The 24,709-nt window shown below is 40.3% G+C and overlaps 1 protein-coding gene across 1 annotated transcript in view; it reads left to right on the plus strand.

Annotated features, from left to right (window-relative positions):
* The window catches only part of LOC122799160 (uncharacterized protein C16orf96 homolog), a 791,156-nt gene that overhangs the window by 646,707 nt on the left and 119,740 nt on the right, over positions 1-24,709 (plus strand). The window contains exon 14 of the mRNA XM_044068046.1: positions 13,941-14,028. Within this exon, the coding sequence (XP_043923981.1) occupies positions 13,941-14,028 (88 nt within the window). The remainder of the gene's footprint in view (positions 1-13,940; positions 14,029-24,709) is intronic.

Below are 24,709 nucleotides of genomic sequence, written 5' to 3' on the forward strand. Positions count from 1 at the left end.
GATGACATCCCGGGCTGTGTACTACATGAACTAAAAAATGAACTGGCACCTCACCTAAGTGTCATGTTTAATCATAGCCTCACCTCAGGATTCGTGCCCACTGAGTGGCGCACAGCTACAGTTATCCCACTCCACAAGGGGGGATCCACCTTGGATCCCGGAAACTACCGTCCCATCAGTCTGACAAGCCTGATCTGCAAGGCCATGGAGCGTATTATCATGGAACTTATAAACAAAGACATTGGCAACCTTCAAACACTGGACCCCACCCAGTTTGGGTTCGTGAATGGCCGATCTTGTCTCCTGAACCTGATTGACTTCTTTGAATCAGTCTCCAGAGCCATGGACAAGGGTAAGGTGGTCCACAAAGCCTATCTAGACCTTGCCAAGGCCTTTGACACCATCCCTCGCTCTGGAATCATAGATAAACTTACTAAACTGGGCATTAATCCCTACGTCACCCAATGGGTTGCTAACTGGCTTACTGAAAGAACCCACACTGTAAAAGTAGCCAACTCCAAATCCAGCTCCAGACAAGTGACAAGTGGAGTACCTCAGGGTTCAGTCTTGGGACCGCTCTTGTTTGGCATCTACTTCTCTGAAGTACAGGCCAACACTAAGGGACTCTGGCTAACAAAGTTCGAAGATGACTGCAAACTGGGAGCCATTATTGAATCCCCAAATGATGTGGATACTCTACAAAAGGGCCTTACAGAAACAGATGCTTGGTGCCAGAGCCATGGGCTCAAGCTCAATGCCAAGAAATGTATAGTTATCCTCTTTGGGAAAAAACATGTATCCGTGAATTGCCATATAGGTGGCAGTACACTATACACCGAAAGTGTGATAAGAGACTTAGGGACACAGGTGGACAGCGGTCTCACCTTCGATAACCACATCGCCACAACAGTCAGGAAATCCTTCTATGTGGCACACCTCATCACTAAGGGCTTTTCATCCAGAAAAATGGAGGTCATTGTCCCACTGTACTCATCCCTCATTAGACCCATTATAGAATACAATGCCCCGTTTGGTATGTACCTCTCAAGACATCTGCAACAACTGGAAAGGCCACAGAAATACCTCACTAAAAGAATCACAGGCCTAAAGCAGATGCCCTATGCTGACCGCCTTAAAAAACTCCAGCTATATTCTGTCGCATATCATCTACTCAGAGGTGATCTCTGCTTAACATACAAGGCCATGTCAAACCCAGAGCTGTTGGACATGCTACACTTAAAGAAATCCCAATCACTCAGAGCCACACGTTCCAGGGATCTAAACCTTGTCATCACAATAAAACAAAACATGCTGGAGGGATAGGTTCCTGACCCAGAGACTCCCCAGACTCTGGAATAGATTGCCCATACATGTCAAGCAGAGTGCCTCTCTGGCCCTCTTCAAAAGGAACCTTGATGATTGGATGGGAGAAAGGAAATTCACCCTGGGATCATGTCAGTTGCCCTGCTAGACAGGGGTCCAGGGAAGTAAATAGTGTGGGAAGAAGTAGCCAGGGAATTGTTATGGCTAGGCTTGTGTAGGCCCTAGGGCTGATAGCCTAGTACCAACCTATGAACCTATGAACCTATATGGTATGAGTACAGACAATGCCCAACAGATTTGATAGATTTGCAGACAGACAGGAATTTTTGGTCACTGGATTGTAATGACCAACTAGAAACATAGTTATGTAGATTGCTACTTAGTGCTAGACAAGCAGATGGATTCTGTATAATTTTTATAGGTTGTAAGAAACTGTGTTTATGTTACTTGATGGGGTCATTCTAACTAATTTAGTCTTTTTATTGCTATACAGCGGTGTGATCTGAAAAGGTTATTTGCTGCAAATTTTGCAACTTTGCTATAGCATTGTTCCCTTATGATAAACATGTCCTCCTAGATTGGGAAAATTTCTAAAAGCAGGGGAAGGCTTGGCTCCTATAATAATTCTAGCATCATCGTCAGTTAATAGAATCTGTCACAAACTATGCTGACATTCCGAGCATATGTAAGAGAAAAAACAACTTGTTTAGCCTCATATTCTATTAACCAATTCCATCATTCTTCCTAACATCTTGACAAGAACTGGCAGATATTTTCTTATCTATATTTAGTTACATAAGCATAAACCAAAGTTGTTTAAAAGGAAATTACCTCATTAAATTATTTCACTATTTAATTACTTAATTGATTTTGATCATGTGATTGTTCATTGAATTTTTAAACTCAAAATCTAAGAAAATGACTTACACAACTTGAGAAAGTGTTGTTTGGAATGAGAAAGTACTCGTTAACTCTGCATGGTTACAGATTTCTAGTTTTGGGCTTTTGTCACAAAAAGAAAAAGTTAACTAAACAACCTTTCTCACCACAGCAGGCTAGGAATTTGCCTGACCCACAGGTGTGTGACTCTGCTTTAGCCAAAGCTGGCTTTTCAGAGTGCTCATCATTTTCCCTGGTATGGATATGGGGTTACACATTCTTTGCAGCTTTTGGGGTCCCCTTAGGGATCCCCTCAGTGGGCAAGAGAGAGACACTGTTTTTGATGTTTCTTGGGAGAGGGAGTAGGGAAGGTGCCCCTGCTTAGCGAGAATGTTGTGCACATCTCTAGGGAGACTGTTGCTGTCATTAATAACCCCATTTGTCCTAAATTACCTGTCAAAAAGAAACAGAAAAAATAAATGTGTACCTTCTTTTGCTCCAGTTTCACTGGACAGGAGAAGTTTATTAAGTCTGGCTCAGGGTCTTGTACCAGCTATTGACCCTTCTTACTAGGTGGTTTCTGGTAAGAGATAAAGGGATTTTACTCTTTTCCTGAAGAGATTCAAGATACTGCATCTAGAGAGGAATGTGAATGGACAAATATAAGTTTTTCTACTCAGGTTTCTGATTTAGACTCAAGAGGAGAGTGTGTTATCTGAATTTCCCTGTCAGAGATTCTCTTTCTCTGAGACTGTTTCCAAATGTGCCACTGTTTTCAGTCGGAGAACACTAAGGTTTCTCAGTTCCTCAGAAAATATTATAAATTGTTACAGCTGGATTTCCCAAATCTTCCTTCCATTACCCCGTGTGATGTCAACATTGGAGGGTGTGTGTGTGTGTGTGTGTGTGTGTGTGTGTGTGTGTGTATGTATGTCACAGGCTGGGGCTTTCCTGACAGCCAGCCTGCTACACCTAAGCAGATAGGATATAGAATGTTCAAAGTTCCTGAGTCTTTCACATTTCTATACACTCATCCCAAATCTGACCCAACAGCTATAGCGTTAGATACCCCATCTGCTGCCAAGCATTTTGTTAATTCTAATCCTATGCTTTCAGACAAGGATGGTAAAACAATTCATAAGTCTGGGAAAAAGTATATGCTTCTACAGTTTTTAATTTTTGGAATTTTGAATTGTCATGCTCATATGTTAAAAGTTTATTCTAATTGTGAAAGTATAAGCAATGTTTTTTCTGCAGTTTCTTAGTGTGAGTAGAAATTTGCTTTGTGTGGTTTAGTTTATTTTATTTCTCAGTTCACTATCCATTGTTTAATGTGTGCTTGACTCTATAGATAGCACATACAGGGCTGTTGCCTCTGGTACTGTGTTTATTTATTTATTTAACATTTGTTTGCCAGGATAGTCCGACTGGACAACAAGTGTCCATTTTCAGCACAGTCCTGAGGAGACAAACTCCATAAGTTTACTGAGAGAAGAAAAATTTACAAGAGAGACATTACAGAGTAGTAGCATACAGATTGCAGGCTTTACAGCCATTAGTAGACAATAAGAGTATATTTCCCTATTTGTTTGAAAATACAAGTGCACAAAATATACAATGCGAGCAGATAAGAACCTGGTAGAGCATTGCAAGATATTTCACAATTGAATAAGAGTATATAAATGTTTAAGTTTCCATAAGTACATTCAAGCAAATATACATGTAAGAGCATATACACACACACACACACACATATATATATATATATATATATATATATATATATATATATATATATATATATATACATATACACACACACACACATGTACATACACTCATATATAGGTTATTACTTACACATGCATAGGTATAGCTAGATGGTGTTGTTTGTGTTGTCCAGGACAGATGGGGAGTAGAAATAGTGAGTGGACGAGGCTTCAGGGAGTCAATTACAGTTGCATAGATGGTTGGTGAAGAGGTATGTTTTAAGTAGACTTTTAAAGGAAGGTGTGGAGTTTTGTAGTCTGAGGTCAGGGGGAAGGTTGTTCCATACTTTTGCTATTTCATGGGCAAGTAGTGATACCCCAGAGTTGTTTTTGCTCTTAGCAGTGTAAATAAACATTTAATGGAAAAAGACTGAGTTGTTTCTTTTTTAAATTTATTAGTATCATCAGTGCTATCAAATGAGATGAGGAAAGTTTACTACATTTTAAAGCAGAACAGTAAGGTTCTTGTACTGTACCACTAATTGGAGGATATATGTGGGATGCAAGTGCTTATTTAATGCTTTGCATAGGTGGGCTAACAACAAAGATTTGTACCCTTAACTCATATTAACAGGCTTAGAGAAGGCTGCACTCAGATTGTAATATGGGATTCTGCCTTATTCTGAAATGTTAAAACTCACTGTGCATTCTAAGCCTGAGCTTATCCCTGCATGCTTTGAAAAGAACTATTTTCATGGAAAAGCTAAAATTTATCTTAACTTGGTTTCCACATACAAATATTTCCTCCTGCCTAGCCGAGGTACTGGAGTACCTTGTAGCGTGCATCGGTTCATGCTTGAACTCTAATATGACCTTGAGCTAGCAGCTGCTGCTTCTTCCCAGAACACATTATTGCAAGTGTGAACAAAGTATGTCAGCTGGGGGGGGCTGTGCAGATTAGGGTTTCGGGCAGTGATCGGGAGAGGGATTTAGATTTAAGGAGTGAGATGGAGTTTTAGGGTTAAGGACCAGCAGAGAAGTTTTAGAGTTAGGGAGCAGGAAGGAAGTTTCGGGTTACAGAGCAGCAAGGATGTTTAGGTTTAAGAAGCAGGACGGGAATTTAGGATTAGAGAGTAATCAGGGAGTGCAAATTTAGGGCGTAGGACTGGATTTTTTGGTTTAGGGTGCAGTTGGGGCTTCAGGTTTAGTGAGCGATTAGGGATTTTAGGTTGAAGGAGATGGAGTACAGCTTTACAGTTAGTGAGCGAGGACTTGGGTTAGGAACTGGCTGTGAGTTTTAGGTTTGAGTTGGAGCTCCGGTAGGGCTGTACAGTTTAATAAGGTTGGGTATCAGGGAGGGCTACGTAATTCAGTAAGGTCAGGCTAGTGGGAGTGGCATTGATGATGCTGATATAAAGCTAAATACAGTAATAACAGAACAGAGCTGAGTACATGAACTGTGAGAAGCTGACTTGCAGCTTCATGAAACAGGTCTACACTAAATGGAGAAGCTAATTCTTCAAAATGTTAATTCAGAGCGCTCAGCTAGTTCCAAGGCCCCAAATTAGGGACACATTTTAAATGCTGGCACTATTATCTTAGACATTCTCAAAATGGTGTCCACTTTTAGGAGGAATGGAACAAAGCTATGAGAAACATCAGAGAGTGTACCTACAAAATATGGATGGTTGAGAGGTCATGCTCAGTAGCTCTTTCTACCTGAAACTACGCAACTTATAATTGTAACTACAATAGTAAATTTCATACTGCTTTACTAATTATTATTTTACAAGTGGTTACTTAACCAAGTACAAACACATATGCCTATATTGTTATAGTTGTCTCTTGTTTTCTAACATGGTATCTCATTGTATTTGCCCTTTATACTTCAGAAATTTCTGCTGAAGTGTTTTGTTGCTTTGTATTAAGTATGTGAGCCCACTGAATATGTAAGGCGAGTTGTGATATGGCAGCCTCTTACCTCTATCCAGTATAGCTTTATATGGAATCATTCAGAAGGGTTTGGCAGGTGGGCTTAAGAAGATTTAAATCAGACTGCAACTAATGGAAGTTAAATGCGGGAGGCACTGCCCCAAATTGTCCACATGTAGAAGAGGTAGGGTCTATATAATAGCTATCAGGACACATAACAAGACATCACTGATATGCAGAAAGATGAAGAATAGATTCAAAGAGCATTTTGTGGGCAGTTTGACTGCTGTGCTGTAGAGACAAAGGTTTGACTTCCAGCAGTGGTGGTGCCATATTTAGACCTCATTGGCAGTGAGACTAAGGAAAAAAGTGCAGCTTTTCTTTAGCTGTAACCATTTGGGATGACAAGTAGAAATTGTTGATATAACAATCGCCATTCATGAACATTAATCCATTTGCTAGCTGGAAAGAGAGATGAGAAAAAAAAATGACACAACTTCTCTAAGTGCTGAATAGCCTTTCTTAGGCAATAGGGTCAGCAACTGTGAGTTTATGTTTAAGTGTGATGGAATTCTTTATGAAGTCAGAGCTGGGAAACAAACCCGTTGTCACAGCCCACAACAACAAGTCTAGGAGCATCAAAATAAAAGGTCACAATTTTCCTTTTGTTCACATCTTGCTAGATCAGGGTTTCCTAGGTCACACATTGACACTGACATTATGGACTTAGAAGAGAGGAGGAAGTTAGTTTTACTTTTGTTATCTACCTTCTTTCTTTTCTTTGCATTTTTGCAACTTCAAAGTAGATGTATTTAGACACTGGAAGTGTGAAGATGAGCAGTAGGGTTTGTTCCTCTCCAAGAAAATTGGTGTGTGTGGTTTGCAACCTCAGGAGTATCACTGTTTTGAGACTGTGACCTACCAAGGCTTTAGACTTTTTATAGGTTCATGGGAAGTTACTAGGCTAATGGCCCTACAGCCCTTACAAGCCTAGCCAAATTTATCCTAAGTTGCCCCAGTTATTGGGCGTTAAGTGAGTGAAGTTCCAGAGGTAAATGTCGATGGTAGTTAATACAAACTTTCTTAGTCCAGGAGGGACACGGGCACCACCCCAGGAGTGAATTCGTGGTCACCCATCCATTGATCTAGGTTGCATCTGAAGAGGGCTAGGGAGGGACTCTGTTTCATGTGAATTGGAAGCTTTTCCAGAGAAGTGACAGTCTCTGGGAGATGTATCTGTCTCTCCAGCATGATCTGCTCATGTCAGAGGCTAGGTTGAGATCCCTGGAGAGAGTGACTTCTGCAGTTTGATTTATGACCCCTTAGCAACCTGTTGGAGACAAAATACAGTGACAGGGCTTTCAGTCTTTCCTTGCAAAACTTGTTTTTCCCCTGTAGTTTCTTGGTGAGAAACCTCTGTGGTCTCTCCAGTTGTTGCAGGTGTCTGGTGAGATATATGCAAAAGGAAGTATTGTACTCAATTACTGGTCTGATGAGGGCCGAGTATAATGGAATTATAACATCCTTAGATCTAGATGTGATGCCTTTACTTATAAGATGAGCCACATAAAAGGATTTCCTTACTACTGTGGATACATGGTGGTCAAAGTTCAGATTGCTTTGCTATCAACATGAGTACCCAGATCACATCCCATTGGGTTTACACTTAGGGTGCTGCTGTCTGTAATGTAATTAGCAAGGATGTCAGTTTTTCCAAAGGGATAAATAATGCATTTCATTGCATTTAGCTTTAATCCGTGGCTTTGGCACCAGTAATTTGTCAGCATTAACCCTGTCTGCAGTATATTAACATCATTGTGGGACTCAATGATTTCTCCCAATATGCAATTGTCAGTGAACTTGGTCATCCACAGGCTGTCCAAGTTTGCCTGGACTTCTGAGAAATAAATTCCAAACAGTAAGGGGCCCAGTACAGAAGCCTGTGGAATGCCACTGGCTCCCCATCTGGTAATGTAGGGATTACTTCCTAATTGGGAGAGTTTATCTATAATACCTGAGTGAGGGATTATGTCAAATGCCTTGGCTAGGTCAAGATAAGTGGTATGTACTGTCTTTCCCTCATCCAGGGCCTTGGTAACTTTCTAGAAGAAGTCAACCATGTGTAACGGGCATGATCTACTTTTAAAGAATCGGAACTGGGTTGGGTCCAGAGTTTGGAGATTACCTATGTCCTTGTTAATAAAGTCTGTCACTTTTTTTAATTTCTCCAAGACTTTTGAGTTTCTAAGCCATGATGGGAATGTACCCCATTCCTAAGTCAAAGTATGATTAAAGTTCATGAAATTAGATTGTTTCAATCTTTGATGTTAGCCAGAAGTGCTCTTTGCAGCACCCACAATGTGCACAGTAATGACTCCTTCTGCAATTCACATGGAGTTACATGTATCAGTACCACATCTAAGTATGACTGTAATTTTTTTTTATAAGACCCATTGCACCTACTACTACTGGAACTGTCTGGGTATCTTTCTTCCACATTGTCCTTATTTCTGCCTGCAAATCCTGGTATTTTATGACTTTGTGTCTCTCCCTACGTAAGACCCTGTAGTCACTGGGTGTAACAATTTCAATGATCAGTGCTACTTTTGTCTTCTTTTCATGGACAACTATATCTGGTTTTCTTGCAACAGTTTTTTGAACTGTTGGTAATGGAAGATTCCATAGATATAAACATCATTTTCTATGATGCTTTGTCGCTCATGTTTCCAGTGTTTTTCAGCCACTTCAATATTATAATGTTTGCACAATACCTAATGCAAGTGTCTTGCCACATTATTATGCATTTCAGTATACAGCCCTTCTGCCATTAGTATATCACAAGATATGCGACTGTTTCCAATTCTGTTTTACAAAACCTACATTTATCTGTTTCTCCCACAGGTTCACTGGACTTTGTAAACCAACATCTATGCAGTCCACTACCTTAGTCTGCCAATATTTACCTTTCTTCTTTTGGTTTAAATCTCCTTAACCATTCCTGCATTCAATCCTGATCAACATGAGGTTGTTCCAATAGTTTTCTATACTTGCAACTACATTTATGCATTTTCCACATTTCTTGCCCTTTCATCTGATCCTTCACCTTATATTATTTCTGTTGCTTTTTGGCACATTCAGTTGCTGCCTGATTTTTATCTACTTCTGGTTTGATGGCCATTCCCACTTGTTTCTGCTAAACTAAGCAGGGAAGTCATCTTAGACTTATTCTCCTCATGTTTCAAAACTTTCACTACATTTGAGTCTTGTGAGGTCAGCAGATATGTATGCAGTCCCAGGATTGCAGATCTATACATGTAATCAATTTGGAGGAGGCCCTCACCTCCTTCAGAACGGGGAATATAGAGTTTTGGTATGCACTGATTTTTAGAAATCATATGATGAGCATGAATTATCCTTTTTGTTCTCCTGTCCAGCCTTAGTTAGGACAGGAAGACCAAACTGGTTTATAGCTTGGACTTTGTTCCTAGATGTCAACACTGTTTTCAGTATTAAAGTCTTCTAAAGTATTCCTAAGTTTTATAAACATTTATTTATGTTTTATTGTTGATCCTTCATCAATTCCCAAATATTTATATACTCCCTCTTGCTCAAGTTATTTTATATCACATTCCTGTCCCAAACTGAAGTTTTCCTGGTGCTGCAGCTTTCCTGCTTTATGGGTTGATTTTGCACATTTATCAAGACCAAATGACTTTCCTATATCATCTGAAAAAGTTTTGATCACTTGCAGTTGTGCTTTCAGTTTCTCATTGGATGAACTACACAGTTTTAAATCATCTATAAAAAGAAGATGAGAAGTGTTTGCACTTTGTTGTTTTCTGGGAGGCAAATTGTAGCCATGACCCATGACCTAATATGTTAAATAGACAGCTTAATGGATTAAGGGCAAGATAAAAGAGGAATGGTGAGAGAGAGTCACTCTGGAATTTTCCCCTTTGAATTTTTATCCCTTGAATAATAATCTGTACTTTATCATGGCTTAACTGCAAAGTGGTTTGCTACTGTTTCATGGTCACTTTAATGTAATTGATCAGTGCAGGGTGTTGCTTATACATTTTTAAGCACTCTCTGTAAGGTCCACAATGATTCTTTCCATGGCCTTGCAGATGAAGCTAGTCAAGCTTATGGGCCTATAATTCCCAGGGTTGGTTGATGGTCCTCCTTTGTGCAGAGGGATCACTGTTGCTGTCTTCCATTCCACTAGAACATAGCCAGTTCTCAGGCTGTGGTTAAACAGGGATCCAAGTGGGTCTGCTAGGTCATGTTTTATGTTGTTTAAAAGGGAACCCGGGATGTTGTCTGGTCCCTTTGATGCAGTGTTTTTGGCCTTGGAGAGCACCGAGATGACCTGCTCTCTTGAGTTAATAGGCTGAGGAATGGTAGCTAAAATACTTTGGAGGATGACTGGAAGGAACAGGAGGGTGAAGTTTTCTTCAACTCTTTCAGCTAGCAGGTTGGCTATTATGTCCAGTTAAGTATGGGTGGTGCCATCCACAACCAGTCCAGAGCACAGCTGGCTATTCCCTTTTAGAATTCAGATGTAGTTAAAGAATGCCTTGTGATTATCTTTAGCTAGGGAGGCTTTTTTTGCTTCATTATTAGCTTTGGAGGACTTGACGAGATCTCTAATTTGTTTCTTTAAGCAAGAGAGTGATTTTTCCCTCTGCTAAGCCAGATCCATCTTGTTCTTGGATGTTAGTTTTTTTCTGTTGTTGTATAGCCTGTTTACACTAGGGTTCTAGCAGGGTGGCTTGTTTTTTCAGCAAGACCTGGTTGTAATCTGGTCAGGAACAACCAATTCTATACAACTGCTTAAGTGGTTGTACAGGGAATTGGTGTACACCTCTACATAACAGTTTGTGTTATCTACATTCCAGGGGGGCTTTGAAACTTCTTATACCATCACTTAGTAGGAGTTAATTTGTCTTAGAAAAATTCTTAACCATTTTTGAGCTTGATGGGGTGTCTGGGGTCTTATACTTACATCGAATTAGACTGATTTATGGTCCGATCTTATCATGGAGGACATCAAATGGAGGGTGCAAAGCTCTCCTGTGTTAGTAAGTACAATGTCGAAGACATTTGAGCCTCTTGTGGGTGTGCTAACAAGCTGTTCCAGAGCATTTACACTGACAAAGTCTAAGACCCTCTGAGCTGGCATATTTGTGGTTGTGTATGTTTCCAAGTTGATGGTAGGATAATTAAAATCACCCATGAGTAAGGTGTTGGGCTGTATGGTAAGTGACTCCAGTAAGTCCAGGTATGCGGCATGCTTTTTCTGTTTCATGGTGGGGGACCTATAGCTAGCTATGATGTGGTAGGGGACTTTGGCTATAGTTAACTGGACATGGAGTAGCTCAAGAGAGTCATACCTTTTGACCAGTCTTGAGGTGCTTATCCTTAATAACAATGGATACACCTCCTCCTTTGTTTTTGTTTTTTTTTCACACTCAGTTTGTGGTCTGAACATATGGAAGGCATGTAGCCCTGTATGGCCAGGGTGCTTTCCATGCCTTTGAACCATGTTTATGTGACTGCACAGATGTGAGCATCTTCCAAAGTGAGGAGTGCTTCCAGGGAGTGCAGTTTCTTGTTTAGACTCCTGGCATTAAGCAGCAGTACCTTGAGTTCATCTAGAGAGGATTTTGTTATGTTGTGTGGTTGGTTATTTTGACACTGCCTAACAAAGGCACAATAAAGGTAGCTAATGCCTTTGCCAGTATCCAAAAGCCTAGAGGAGACAGGTGCAGACCATCTCTGGCAAAGCAGCATGACAGATATTGGATCCCCTTGGACTAACACCAGAAGTTAAGCCAATTGTTAAAATCAATCATTTTTGTTTGTATTGTGGCATCATCCTTGGAGAAGGTAGAATGCTACTTAAAGCTAGGCTTATACCTGCCTGTGACACATAATCTGACAGCTCAATCATGTCTCTCTTCATATAGCCCAGTGAGGTACGTCTCAAGTCATTCACCCCCTGCACTGACTATGACAGAGACATACTGGTACTTCTGACTGAGTGACTTAAGTGCTTGACTGACTTGATGGATCCTGGCACCTGACAGGCAGCTAACCATAACCTGATCCTTATCCACCCTGGTGAGGGAAACATCCGTGTGTCTTGCAATGGAATCACCTATGACCAGTATATTAGGTTTTGAGGTGTTATGTGTTATGGACTTATTTGTTGAGACACTGGTGTGTGTGTGTGTGTGTGTGTGTGTGTGTGTGTGTGTGTGTGTGTGTGTGTGTGTGTGTGTGTGTGTGTGTGTGTGTGTGTGTGTTATTATGTGTTGTGCTTGTTTTTTTGCATTGTCATGTGTGTAAGTGGTTCCATTTGGGAGGCCCCTGATCTTTTGGTAAGTTACTAATGAGCACATCCACATATGTGGGTTTATGTGTCATGTCCTTATTTAGTGTGGGAAGTGTGCATGTTCTGACAACCTGTTTGGCATTTAATTTGTCCTTTTGTGAGAGTCTTGCCTCCAATTTCATAGTGTAACTACATCTATGACATAAAGTATTTGTTTCAGGAGTAAGAGGTTGTCAGTATACGTGAGGCAATTGCTACATTGCCTCAGGATGCCCATGTCTATCAGGCTGGCCAGAGAGATGATGGGAAACTGCTTGTCCATGATAGCCGGCTCTTGACTGTATGTTTTACTAGGGAAGGGAATGGGTTAGTTTGACAGGACTGTGCTGGTAGCTTTCAGACTACCATAGGTACCTATACTTTATGTAGCCTAAGGTTGATCAATAAGGCAACTCTGTTCAGTGCGTAATTGAGTTGCTCCTAGAGTAGCAGAAAAGCTTGGAAGGCTTTCGCAGACAGCTGTTTAAGGAACATCTGAGCTTGACTAAATAACACGTTTAATGAATGCAAACCCATTTGAGCTATATGGGAATATTTAGCAAATTAAGCAACACTGCAAAAGTGAACAAGTTTTATTGCAAGCCATGTAATGACATTACTTGCCATAGAGATGAAATACTAATGGAGGCACTGTTTTTAGACTGAAATCAAAGTGGTTATAAGTCATCAGCTGCCCTTTGAATATGATACAGAAAAGGCATTCCTGACAGCAGCGACAGCTACTTGGCCGGTCATGGTGCAGCTCAGTCACACTGAAGTACATTTGAATTTGGTGAGTTTCTAGTTGTAGGGCTATAATCAGACTAACCTGCTGCTGAGCACTCTTCCATGCAATGCCCCACCACTCTCAGTGAAGTAATGTGTTGCTGTGCATGCAATCGACACAAAAATGTAACATCATAGATCCAAAGTTACTGCAGTAGCAGGCAATCTTGCTCTGTTGAATTATCGCAATACCTTAGTCTTAAGTATTATTCTAAAAGTACTGAAAGATAACCCAAGTATATCTCCATATTCTGTGGAGAATCTGTGTGCCTACTAATCAGTAGATCATTCTCTGCTGGAGTGTGCAGTCCAGGAACCGCTGCTAAGGCTGGCTGCTTTGGGTAGGCATTGGACATACATTTATTAATTGTCTGATAACCTTCAGATGTTCAGTTCCTATGACATATAATCGGAAGAAAAGCAGCACCTTCCAAATTCTGGGCACACCCTCCCTGACCACAGAAACAATTGTAATGAATAACACATGACTGACATGTGCAGTCTCTGGATGAAAATACAAAATCCATTGTCACTGTCAGCTTAGGTGAATTTGAGTTTTCTGATATTTCATAATTGAGCTGTCTACATGTACCAAGTAAAGGTTTGAGATTTTATGGATATTCAAAAAGGCAACTTATGTAATGATTACTCCAGTGTTTTGAAAACTGCTGTTACACACTTAAATGGGCAGAGGATACCTGTCTGTACCAGATGTTTTCACACTTAAAGGTCCACTACCTGCTCAGTTTCAACCAACTCAGACAAGGATATGTTCATGGTGGCTATACTGTATTTGTTTTAGTCGATGTCATGACAGCAGTGGCTAGAGGTGTGTTTACTCCACAATTTTTGGTTCTTTGATTTGCTATTCAGGACGTTTATATGTCGTTGTTTATGATAATCTAAACAATCACCAGATATTGTCTATTTTACAGCATGAAGAGATAGACATCCTTGGTGTTGATGGACAGATCTACAAGGGGAGAGTCAACACAAGACTTCCGCTTATTCAAGATAAAGAAGGTATGTAGATTAAACCTGTCTAATCAAAATACTCTTTTGCGAAGGTGAATGAATTAATTAAAAAAATGTCATTTGGCATTCTTCTTATGATGATATATAGCTATACTTATTTGCCTTCCTATTGAAATGTCTGCAGTGAGTTCCAACATGCCAAAAACACAGAAATTGCAGGAGAATGAATATTGAACATCACTCTTATCCTTTAAGGTTCTTCTTTGCAGAGGAGCAAGACCCCCTGCACCCCTGAATTTATATATACTAATTCCTAGATTGGCATACCTAGGAGAAAAGGGAATATTCCAAGACTCGGACTTAGTAGATCTAAGTTTGTTTTTTTTTTTGTCCATTCAGTTGCAGTATTACCGGACTCACCCATGTGGGTCCCAATATTTCATATGGTTACCACACTTATTTTATGACAAACAAAAAAGAGATGCTTTGAAAGGATAACTTGCTAATCAAGGAGGGTGACTGTCCACATCAAATTATAGGAAGGTCTGCAAATGAAGTCTGCCTGTTTATTTCTCTAGTCAAGCTTAGCATCACAGGTAACTCACATTAAATTAGTAAGTTTATGATAACAAGCTTGAAAAGAAGTCCTAGGTTGAAAATAAATGGACCCAAAATTCATCTTCATTTTCACTTTAAGTGGATACAAGTTTCTGAGATTTCTTAATTGAGATGTCCATATGTTCCAAGGAAAAGTGCAGCCTTGTCGTGCAACACAGTAAGCAACTGTTGGTTAGCAGCCATTCATATAAAGTGTCTTGGAAGAGCACTAAGGCTTTGCTCTTGGAGTTTGCATTTGTGATCATTCTCCTGAAATATACAGAACATGCTTATATAGCTGCAGCGTTATATTATCCTCAGCAGCGCAAATGTCATTTGGGCGTCTTGGTGTCAGAATTTCAGAAAACATATTGCCTTTTGAAAATGAAATCATATACAGTTGTGATGCTAGTTAAATGAGGGAATAAGGGAAAAGACAACAGTTCAAAGAAAGTATTATTCACCATTTTAATGTTTCTAGCTATCAGCATTAAGTGCTGAGCCTGCCCCTCTTTTCCATATTTAAAATGTACATCCTCTCAGTTTTCTTAAGTGTTCCTGAGAGTAGTTCAGTTACAACACCGTACAACACCATTATGGTGTCGGGATTTTCTTAAACAGTTTACATTTCTTGGAATGCACATATAACTTCTCTTGATTAGGCATATTTAAGCATTTAACAGTTATATAAAACTGCTGATAGCTTGCACCATGTGTGAATAACCATCCCTATAATGGCCATCACTAGGGCCATACTATTCATCAGCCACACTTTTCTGTCATGATAACATCATGCTGAGATGTGAAAGGCAGGGGCACATTAAGGCAGGTGCTCCAGGCCCATGTTCTGAAACAGCAAGCTTTTTGCATATGTGGTCCACTCCACATTTCTGATTGGGCATCTGGGTTTTATATAGAATCTGTAGCAGGACTCGCATATGATCTGAAGAAGGCTATATCAGCCGAAAGCGTTTATCAGACTGATTTTTATTCCTGCATTTTACAGTTTTATTCAATAAATTTGTGGTTTTAACAGTTGCATCGTGGTGCCATAGTGGTCTGCTGAAAGGTTTTCCTTGCAGTTTGTTTTGTTTTCATTGGCAGCTTTAGCAGTTTTAACAGTGTTTATTTTACATGTTCTAAAACAGGCTTGGCCTCACACCTTTTTTATTTATTTATATGTATATTAACTGACCACAAATCAGTCATCTTCTCTGTCAAAAGTGTTTTAGAGACTTCTCCAGGGCAAACCTACTTCAGCTTATAGATGACTTATGTAAAATTCTCAACAATCTCCCACAAATGGATCAAGCTGAAAGGGCGACACTTTCATGTCCAATTTTTACTGGCCTATAAATAGAAAAGCCTGCACCAACTGCCCTAAATATAATGGTAGACTGAGGAAAAAACTTCTGTGATAGAACTCCCATATTAATAAACCTTACAACAAAAGAAGGAAAACAATAAAAAGCTCTAAGAATTTCAATCCCTCTACCTCAAGATCACAAAGAAACCTGCCAGCAAGGAACTTAATGAAAAGGAGAGTATGCACTTAATTTCAATTGTCAAGAAAGTAAGGAATAAAGTTCAACAATGCACTCAGGTCATTCATAATAGTATCACACATTTCAGTCCCAAGAATATAGTCAATATATTAGCAGAAAATTGTGTGTACTTTACCCCCCCCCCCCACCATACCTCTCAACCTCTTAGCACAAGAAATCTGGACAAAACCTAACAAAATGCGGGGACAAAGGCCCAAAAATAGAGACATATTTTAAAATTGTTCTTATAAACTTAGAAAGTTGCTAGAGTAACAGGGTTTGTTTTAAAATACATTTTCTGAAGGATTTGAAGTTCAAAACTCAAATATATGTCATTATTTAGTGACTTCAGTACTCAGATCATCCCAGTGCTTTGCTAGAAAACCACAAATTTTATTTGGAACAAAACTATGAGCCAAAAAGCTGAACATTCTGCGAAAATCTGTACAGTTGAGAGGTATGTCCCCCACCTACCCACATTGTTGTGCCCACTGTCCCCGAAAATGTAGTTTCCCCTGAAATCACCTAGGAAAAATCTTAGAATCCCTGTCAATGGTTAAAAGTAATGTTTTTATGGACCCAGACAACATATCAGGTAGCTCTGTCATCAGCGCCAAATATGTACTATTTGAGCCGCTGCGTAAACTGTTTAACCTCTGCCTGTCCTCATTGTGCCTGATACCTGGAGAACAGCCAGTGTTACTCATCTACTCTAGGGATGCCCTTCTACAGACCCAGATCATTATAGGCCCTTCAACCTCAAAAGCCTTATATGCAAAGCTATAGAACATATCACAGCAAAACTCATTTATGCAGACAGAGGCAATCTAACTGATTTAGATCCAACTCTGTTTGGTTGTGTGAAGGAAAGATCTTGTCTCTTGAACCTAGTAAACTTCTTTAAAAAGGTATTGAAACTGTAGACAGTAGTTACTCTGTGCCCCCTTCTTGTCATGGCCTTGACAAAGCTTTTGATGCTATCCCCATGCTGATGTTATTAAATAATTGGGCAAATGTAATGTAAATCCCTATATTCTCTGATGTATTACAAATTTGTTATCCAATAAACCTCATGTAGTGAAAGTTGATGATATCCTCTTTGAACATAAAATTGTGACTAATGGGTTACCAATGGGTTCAGTACTAGGCCCTCTCCTGATTGGCATTTATTCTGCAGACATTCAAGCCATTATTCCTGAAGTGTAGTTGATCAAGTTTGCTGATGACTGCAAGCATATCTTTCAGCTTCTTTGCTCAAGAATTCTGGGCAAAGCCAAGAATAATAGAAAGAACAAAGGTCTAAACTCAGGAATAATTTTAAAATATTACTCCAAGTCACATAAAAAAGATAATAGAACAACAGATTTTGTATCAATATACATTTTCTGAACAATAAGAAGCATGAAACTCTTATGTCTGGCATTACTGAATGTAAACCTCAGTGATTTACCAAAAATTCAAACATTTTATGAGGGACAATTCAAAAATATGAGGCAAAAATTAGGGGCATTCTGCAAAATTCTGGACAGCTGAGAGAAATGACTGCAAGCTGGCCACTGTTATCCATTGATACTAAACTGCTTCAACAAGGGCTGGAATACTGGTATACTGAAAAATGGTCTCAAATGCAAAGAAGTTCAGCATAATAGCATTAAACAAAAAGATGCTCCCACCTATGTGGACAAGTCTCTCTCATTCAGTTGCCATGTTTCAACCATAGTCAGCGCAAGTTTCTGTCTGGCCAGTTCATTTCTAAGGGAATATATTTAAGATCCAAAGAAGTCATCTTACTGTTGTACTCTTCCCTTATCAAATCCATTATCAAATACAGGAACCCCTTTGATATGTACACATCCAAGCATACTGCCCAAATGGAAAGACCCCAGTGACTTTTCATCAAAAAATAAGGCTTTCAAAGCTGTCAGCTGTCTCTATAAATTACCACAACACTTCTTATAGTCTTTAGCCTACCAGGTGCTCTGAGGTGACCTGTATCTCCCTTTTTAAGCTATAAAAGACCCAGCCCATTTGATCTCCTATTGCTTTACCAAACCAGTGGCTCTAAACACATCCCTACTAGGGACCTACATTTACACGAACAAATAAACAAGACATGTTGGAGGGATAGGTTCCACATTCAACATATTGCCAGCCTATGGAGGAAGTTACCAATACAGGTCAAGAAAAGTACTACTTTGTCTGCCTTTTGATGACTGGATGGGAAGTTACAAATTTACACAAGAGTTATCATGTGCAGCCATGTTTGATTTGAGACGTGAGCACTATAAGTGCACATAAAGAGTGTTAAGAACTTTTAAGTGTCCCTACTCAAAGGAGTATATTGCTAGGCATCTAAAGGACCCTGTAATTGCTTGCCTATTATTGTTCCTATGTTCCTCATATACTGATCTTGAGTCTATTGTGTCCTGCTCACTGAATGTATTCTGCTTGTCTCCCCATTTCTCATCAACCCACTGCAAGCTGCACAAATACGTGATGTTAACACAAGCCAAGATCATAGACAAGTTGCACAGTATACAGCGTAGCACTGCACAAGAAGTAGCCATGTGCAGGCATTTTGTGGCTCATAGTACTAGCTAGCATTACAGAACAGTGAGGAAAACTGCACAGGAATGGATGCATGCAGATGGTCATATACTGCCTACAAATGAAATCATAATGAGATGCAAATGTGTAACTCTGAAACTAGATCGCAATTCGTAGATGTAATGCATAGATGATGCATAGCAAATTGTGCATCACTGAAACAGTAAAGAACTTAACATGAAATTGTAAAGCTGCAATATGTAAAGATCCTGTGAACAGCAGCCTTCATGCAGCATCATTTAATTTCTGTAAACTCCAAGCTCTTCCTTGGAGTTTCATTTAATTTCATATGAAAATGGTATTGGCAGTGAATTGCCTAGCACCCACTAGCAGATGAGCAGATAAACAGCCATTTCGGAGTATACAGAGATACCATATGAATACTGACTGGCATGCATCACCCACAAGTGGGATTTGAAGGAGTGTGTGGCCTTTCTATACCAACAGTCACCAAGGTATGAGTAGCTGTTACAACAGGTATCTGTCAGTGACAAATAGGAGACGCATTAGGTATATCAAAGGCTTCAGCCTGTAAACTGCTTAGTACATTCCTCAGTACATTCCTTGTACAAGTGGATTAGCACTGTTTCCCCACCACCCCAAAAGATAGACAACCACTACCATGCATGGCTTCTCTGATATTACCTCCGTCCCCAGAACACTGTGTGCTGTAAGTTGCACACATGTCGAAATAATGGTTCTGTCTGATGTCCACAGGCAGTGCTATGCCAGTAGGAGGTACTACCATTCTGTCAACTTGCAGATAATATGCAATGTACAGGGGTTAATAAATTATAAATGTGTAAGGCACCATGGCAGTGCCCTTGATTCACACATCCGGCATACAAGTCATCTATGTCACCAGTTCCTGCATAGAAAAAATCCACAAGACAACCTAGTCAGTAAGTGCAGGCATTGTGGTAACCTTAACAATATACAGCCAAAGACAGTGTTTACACAGCAGTGTAGCCAGGGGTGAAAGGGCAACTGCTCCAGACACAAATTATTAGATGGAGTGATCAAGAGGTCCTGCAGCATGTTTTTTCTAAGTACTGAAATGTCAGTGCATAACAGCACTTTGGTGGTTCATAGGCTTGTACTAGGCTATCAACCACCAGGGTCTTTATAAGTCTACCCATGCAACCCAACCCAACTCAATTTTGTCCTCGAGTACATTGGACGCCCATATGGTTGGACATATGTTAGTAATGAGGTAGCCAAGGGTTGTGTGGGGGAGTATGTTAGTTTGGGATTAATTAACTTACAGTTGTCCTCTGTCCATTAGAGACATGGGGGTCAGACCAAGTGTGAATTTATGATTTCCTATCCAGTGAACAAGATTTCGCTTGAAAATGGTCAGGGATCAACTCTGCTCCATGTTCCATAGTGCTGAGATCCTCTGAGAAATATATTGGTCTCTCCAGTGTGTTTTATTTATGTCGCAGACAAAGTTCAGGTCCTTAGATCTAGTGTTCCTGGTGCTGTTTGTTTTGTGGATGTGCAAGAGGTCCATCAGAGCTGGGTCTGAGGATAACTTATATGCCAGGTAAAGATCATCTCTCAGTAACCTGTAAGAGACTGAATAAAGAGACAGGGCCTTAAGGTGACTTTTGTAAGACAGGGTAATCATAACCTGGATTCTCCTCCTGAGAGACCTTTGATGTAGTTCCAATTGTTGCAGATACCTCATTAGATACATGCCAAAGGGGGAACAGTATTCAGTGATGGTTCTGATAAGGGCTGAGTAGAGTGGTACTGTAACTTCCTTGGACCAAGGTGCCATACACTTGTTTATAAGATGGGCAACATAAAATGATGTTCTTACTATCTTGGCTACATGTTGATTAAAGGCCAAATTACTGTCAACATATGTTCACAAATCCCTAACTACTGGGCCAACTCTTAGAGTTGTTTTATCAATGAAGTAATTAGCTTGGGTGGACAACTTCCCAAAGGGCACTATAATTTCTTAATGTTGAGTTTTAATCCAAAGCTTTGGCACCAAACATTTGTTTGTCTCAGATCCTCTTGTAGGATGTTTGTGTTGGGGGAAGGGATCTATGATGGTTCCCAATTTACAGTCATCTGCAAACTTGGGTGAGCCAGGAGCCTTTCACATTAGCCTTGACTTCTGAGAAACAGATCCCAAATAGGAGAAGGCCCAACACAGAGCCCTGGGGTACTCTACTGATGACTGGTGAGGTCGAGGTAGGTGATATGCATCATTTTTCCCTCATCCATAGCCTTGGTGACCCTCTCGAAGAAGTCCACCAGGTTGAGTAGGCAAGACCTTCCCTTGATAAAACCAAACTGGGATGGAACCAGTCTCTGTAGGTTTCCAATGTCCTTGTTGATCATTTTCATGATAATTCATTCCATGGCTTTGCATATTAGATTGTCAAACTGATGGGTGTGTAGTTCCCAGGGTCAGTTGATGGTCCACCCTTGTGGAGAGAGATGACTGTTGAGGCCCTCCATTCACTTGGTACATAACCTATTTTGAGGCTGTAGTTGAATAGTACCTCTGGTTGTCCTGCTAGGTCATGTTTGAAGCTATTTAGGAGGCAACCTGAGATATTGTCGGGGAACACTGAAGCAGTATTTTTGGCCTAAGTGAGTGCTGCCAGAACCTGCTCCCTGTTAATAGTTGGTGGGGAATATGCTAGAAGGGATTTCACAGGGGGTAGTGGGGGGGGGGGTGGAGGTGAAGTTAAAGCTAAATGTATTGGCTAGTAGATTTGCTATGACACCCTGGTCAGTGAAGGTTGTGCAATTTACCACCAGTTCCACACACTGGTGTGTGCTATTGTTAAGGTTCCTGACATGGCTGAACAAGGCTTTGTGACTGTTCTTAGCCTGAGAGGCTATCCTGACCTCATAGCTGGCCTTGTTGGACCTTATTAGACCTCTCAGTTTCGTGTTTAGTTGAATCAAGGGGCTCTTGTCTCTAGTAAACAATAAAATAGGATGAAAAGAGGCTCCTGACCATTGTTGTAAAATAAAACTGGGGCACTTGTCTCTATGAGAGTTGCTCTTTCTGATTTTGGCCATGCGTTTTTTTTTATTTTTTATATACCGTGTTAAAGTTAGGATTCCACCAGTGGGGGTTGTTTTTGGTGTGAGATCTGGGTTTGCTTCTGGTGAGTACAACAGCCTCAATGCAGCCCTTTACATGTTTGCATAGAGTTTCTGTGAACAATTCTACCTAGGCAGCAGTGTTCTTGGGGTTTGCAGGAGCCTTGAGTTTTGACAAACTGTCACTTAACTGGATGTAGTTAGTTTTACAATAGTTCCTAACTGTTACTAGTTTAGTTGGGTTTCCTGGGTTGATTTTTATTTCGAAGGAGACACTTTTACGATCCTACCTCACCAATGAGGATGTGACACAGGGGACAGTGCAATACTCTCCCATGTTGATGAGTACCAGGGTTAGTATGTTTGAACCCTCAGTTGGAGTCCGCACTATCTGGTCGAGGGTGTTTGTGTTGACAAAGTCCAGGAAACATTGTGGCTGTGAGTTAGAAGTGGTGTATGTTCCCCAATCTGTAAAGGGGTACTTAAAGTCTCCCACAAATAGGATGTTTGGTTGGATTTTGAGCACCTCCAGTAGGTCCAGGTACAAGTTGTGAGTTTTTTTTATCACAGCTGGCCAGGACATGGTACTGAACCTTGTCTAGGGAGGCCTGAACATGGATGAGCTCTTGGGCATCATCCTGTTTAACTAACCTGGAGTTGTGTTTGTTGCTAATATAAATCAAGATACTTCCACCTTTAGACCCTGTCTGTGTTGCTGCTGGTCTAAATTTGTGAAAGGCACTGTAACCTTACACTACCGGTACATTCTGCAGCTTTAAACTAAGTCTCTGTAAAAGTACAGATGCATTCTCCAGAGTGAGGAGATCTTTTATGGTGTGGAGTTTTTTGTTTAGGCTCTTAGCACTGAGCAGCAGTGACTTAAGGTTGCTCTGAGTTTTTTTTTTTTTTTTGCTATGTTGGTAGTTTTGTTATTTTGGCATTGCATAAAAAGGCTCTAAGGGGTGGATAAAGTTTTAGCCAGTATCCAAAAGCCAGGAGTGACAGGTGCAGATCATCCTTGGCAAAGCCAACATGGTTTGTTAACCATGTCCTCCCATGATCCCATGCTGATAGGTATTGGATGCCCCTGGAGTGACACCAGAAGCTAAGCCAATTGTTAAACTCAATCATTTTAGTCTGTTCATACTGTGCCATCATCCTTGGTGAAGGTAGAATGCTGCTCAGTGCAAAGCACGTACCTGTCTGCAACACATATTCAGAGATATCCATAAAGTCTCTTTTCATATAGTCCAATGAGGTATGTCTCAGGTCGTTTACATCCACAAAGACTATGATATTACAGATCCTAGCTCCAGATAGGCAACTAACTGTTATCTTCTCCTTGTCAATCCTGGTTAAAGAAGCATCTGTGTGTCATTAAATAGAATCCCCATATGATAAGCATATTAGGTAAAGTGTTTTCTTGCCATATGGGTTTTGTTCTTTGGGGACCACTGGATGTAGGCTTATGTGTGGTGTTAGGTGGTGTTTTTCGTATGTGCTTTAGTGACTGCTGATGATAGGTGTTGCCATTAGATGTCTTAAGATGTCTTTGAGCTTTAGTGACTACTGAGGATAGGTGTTGCCATTAGGAGGTCTTTGAGGTTTGGGAAGATTTTTCAAGAGCTTCAGCATAAGAAGGTATATGTGTGTCGTGAGTGATATGTGTGTGGGATGTAGAATGGATCTTCTTGGCAACCTTGTTAGTAAGCAAGATTTTATCCTCCAGGGAAGTTACAGTATGTATATACATCTCTTACATACTGTGTTAGTTTCTTTAATGATTAAAAGGTTGTCAGAGCACATTAGACAATTGCTACATTGTCTTGGGATGCCCATATGTACCACGTTGGCCACAGAGACATTATGAAAATGCATATCCATACTGTCAGGACCTGTATTAGGGTTGTTCTGTATGGTTGAGGGAGTTGGTTTTACATGGAATCACCTGTGTGGTGCCTGGGATTAATGCTTGCTGTTAGGTAGTGCTATGATCTGTTATTGGTGCTGTTCAGCACACTAACAAACTGCCCTAAGTTTAGCTTCATTCAGAGCATTACTGTGTTACAGGTTAAAAAGTATTAGCTTTAGCTAAACTTTACAGTCTAAGTATTTGCTGCTATACAGGGCACTGCTAACCACCACTGCCCAGTGAGCTGCTCTGCATAAATGCACCTACTTTATAGCTGCTGAAAAAAGCTGAAAACTATTCCCCTATTCCCTCTGGCTGTTAAATGACTACACTTTGAACTGCTTCCCAACTCAGAGAAACCAGGCAAACACCTTCTGCCACAAGATGACCCTGGAAATTCTTAATGTAAAAATACAGCAAAAGTAACTCTCAAGTGTAGGTAAACAACAAACAGCTAAGTCCCTCCCTAGATTGCCCTTCTACAAGGTAATTCAAATCAAGGCAGATCAGTAAATAAACAACATACAAGAAGAGCAATTTTTCAGGTAAACAGTTGCTTAAAAGCTTTGAAAAAAGCGTAAAACAGCAGCAATCCTTTAAGTTAGTAAGTGCAAGTGCAGAAATGCAGTAAAGTTCCTTGTCTCAGTCTGGATGGCTCCGATTGCACTAAAAACACCTTGGTTTATCAGGCGAGGTCACTAAACATTGCTCTGTGGGAATGAGCTCAACTATAAATGACTACACTCACAGTCCTTCCCATGTGTTTGCCAACTCGGATAGACCAGGCTACCACCAACTGCCATGAGGTGATTAAACTCAGTCTTCTTAATGAAAAAAAAAACAACAAAAAGTGTACTGAGTGCAGTGCTATCCCAATAATTTAAACAGCTAGCTAGTTATTGCTAATAAGGTGATTTAAGGCAAGGTAAACCTACAGCAAGGCAAAATAAGGCACTACAAGTCTACAACAATGCCAAACAGTATAAAAGGTACC

This window comes from Protopterus annectens, chromosome 4.part0, assembly GCF_019279795.1.
Source record: "Protopterus annectens isolate FY-2018-M chromosome 4.part0, PAN1.0, whole genome shotgun sequence".
NCBI lineage: Eukaryota > Metazoa > Chordata > Ceratodontiformes > Protopteridae > Protopterus > Protopterus annectens.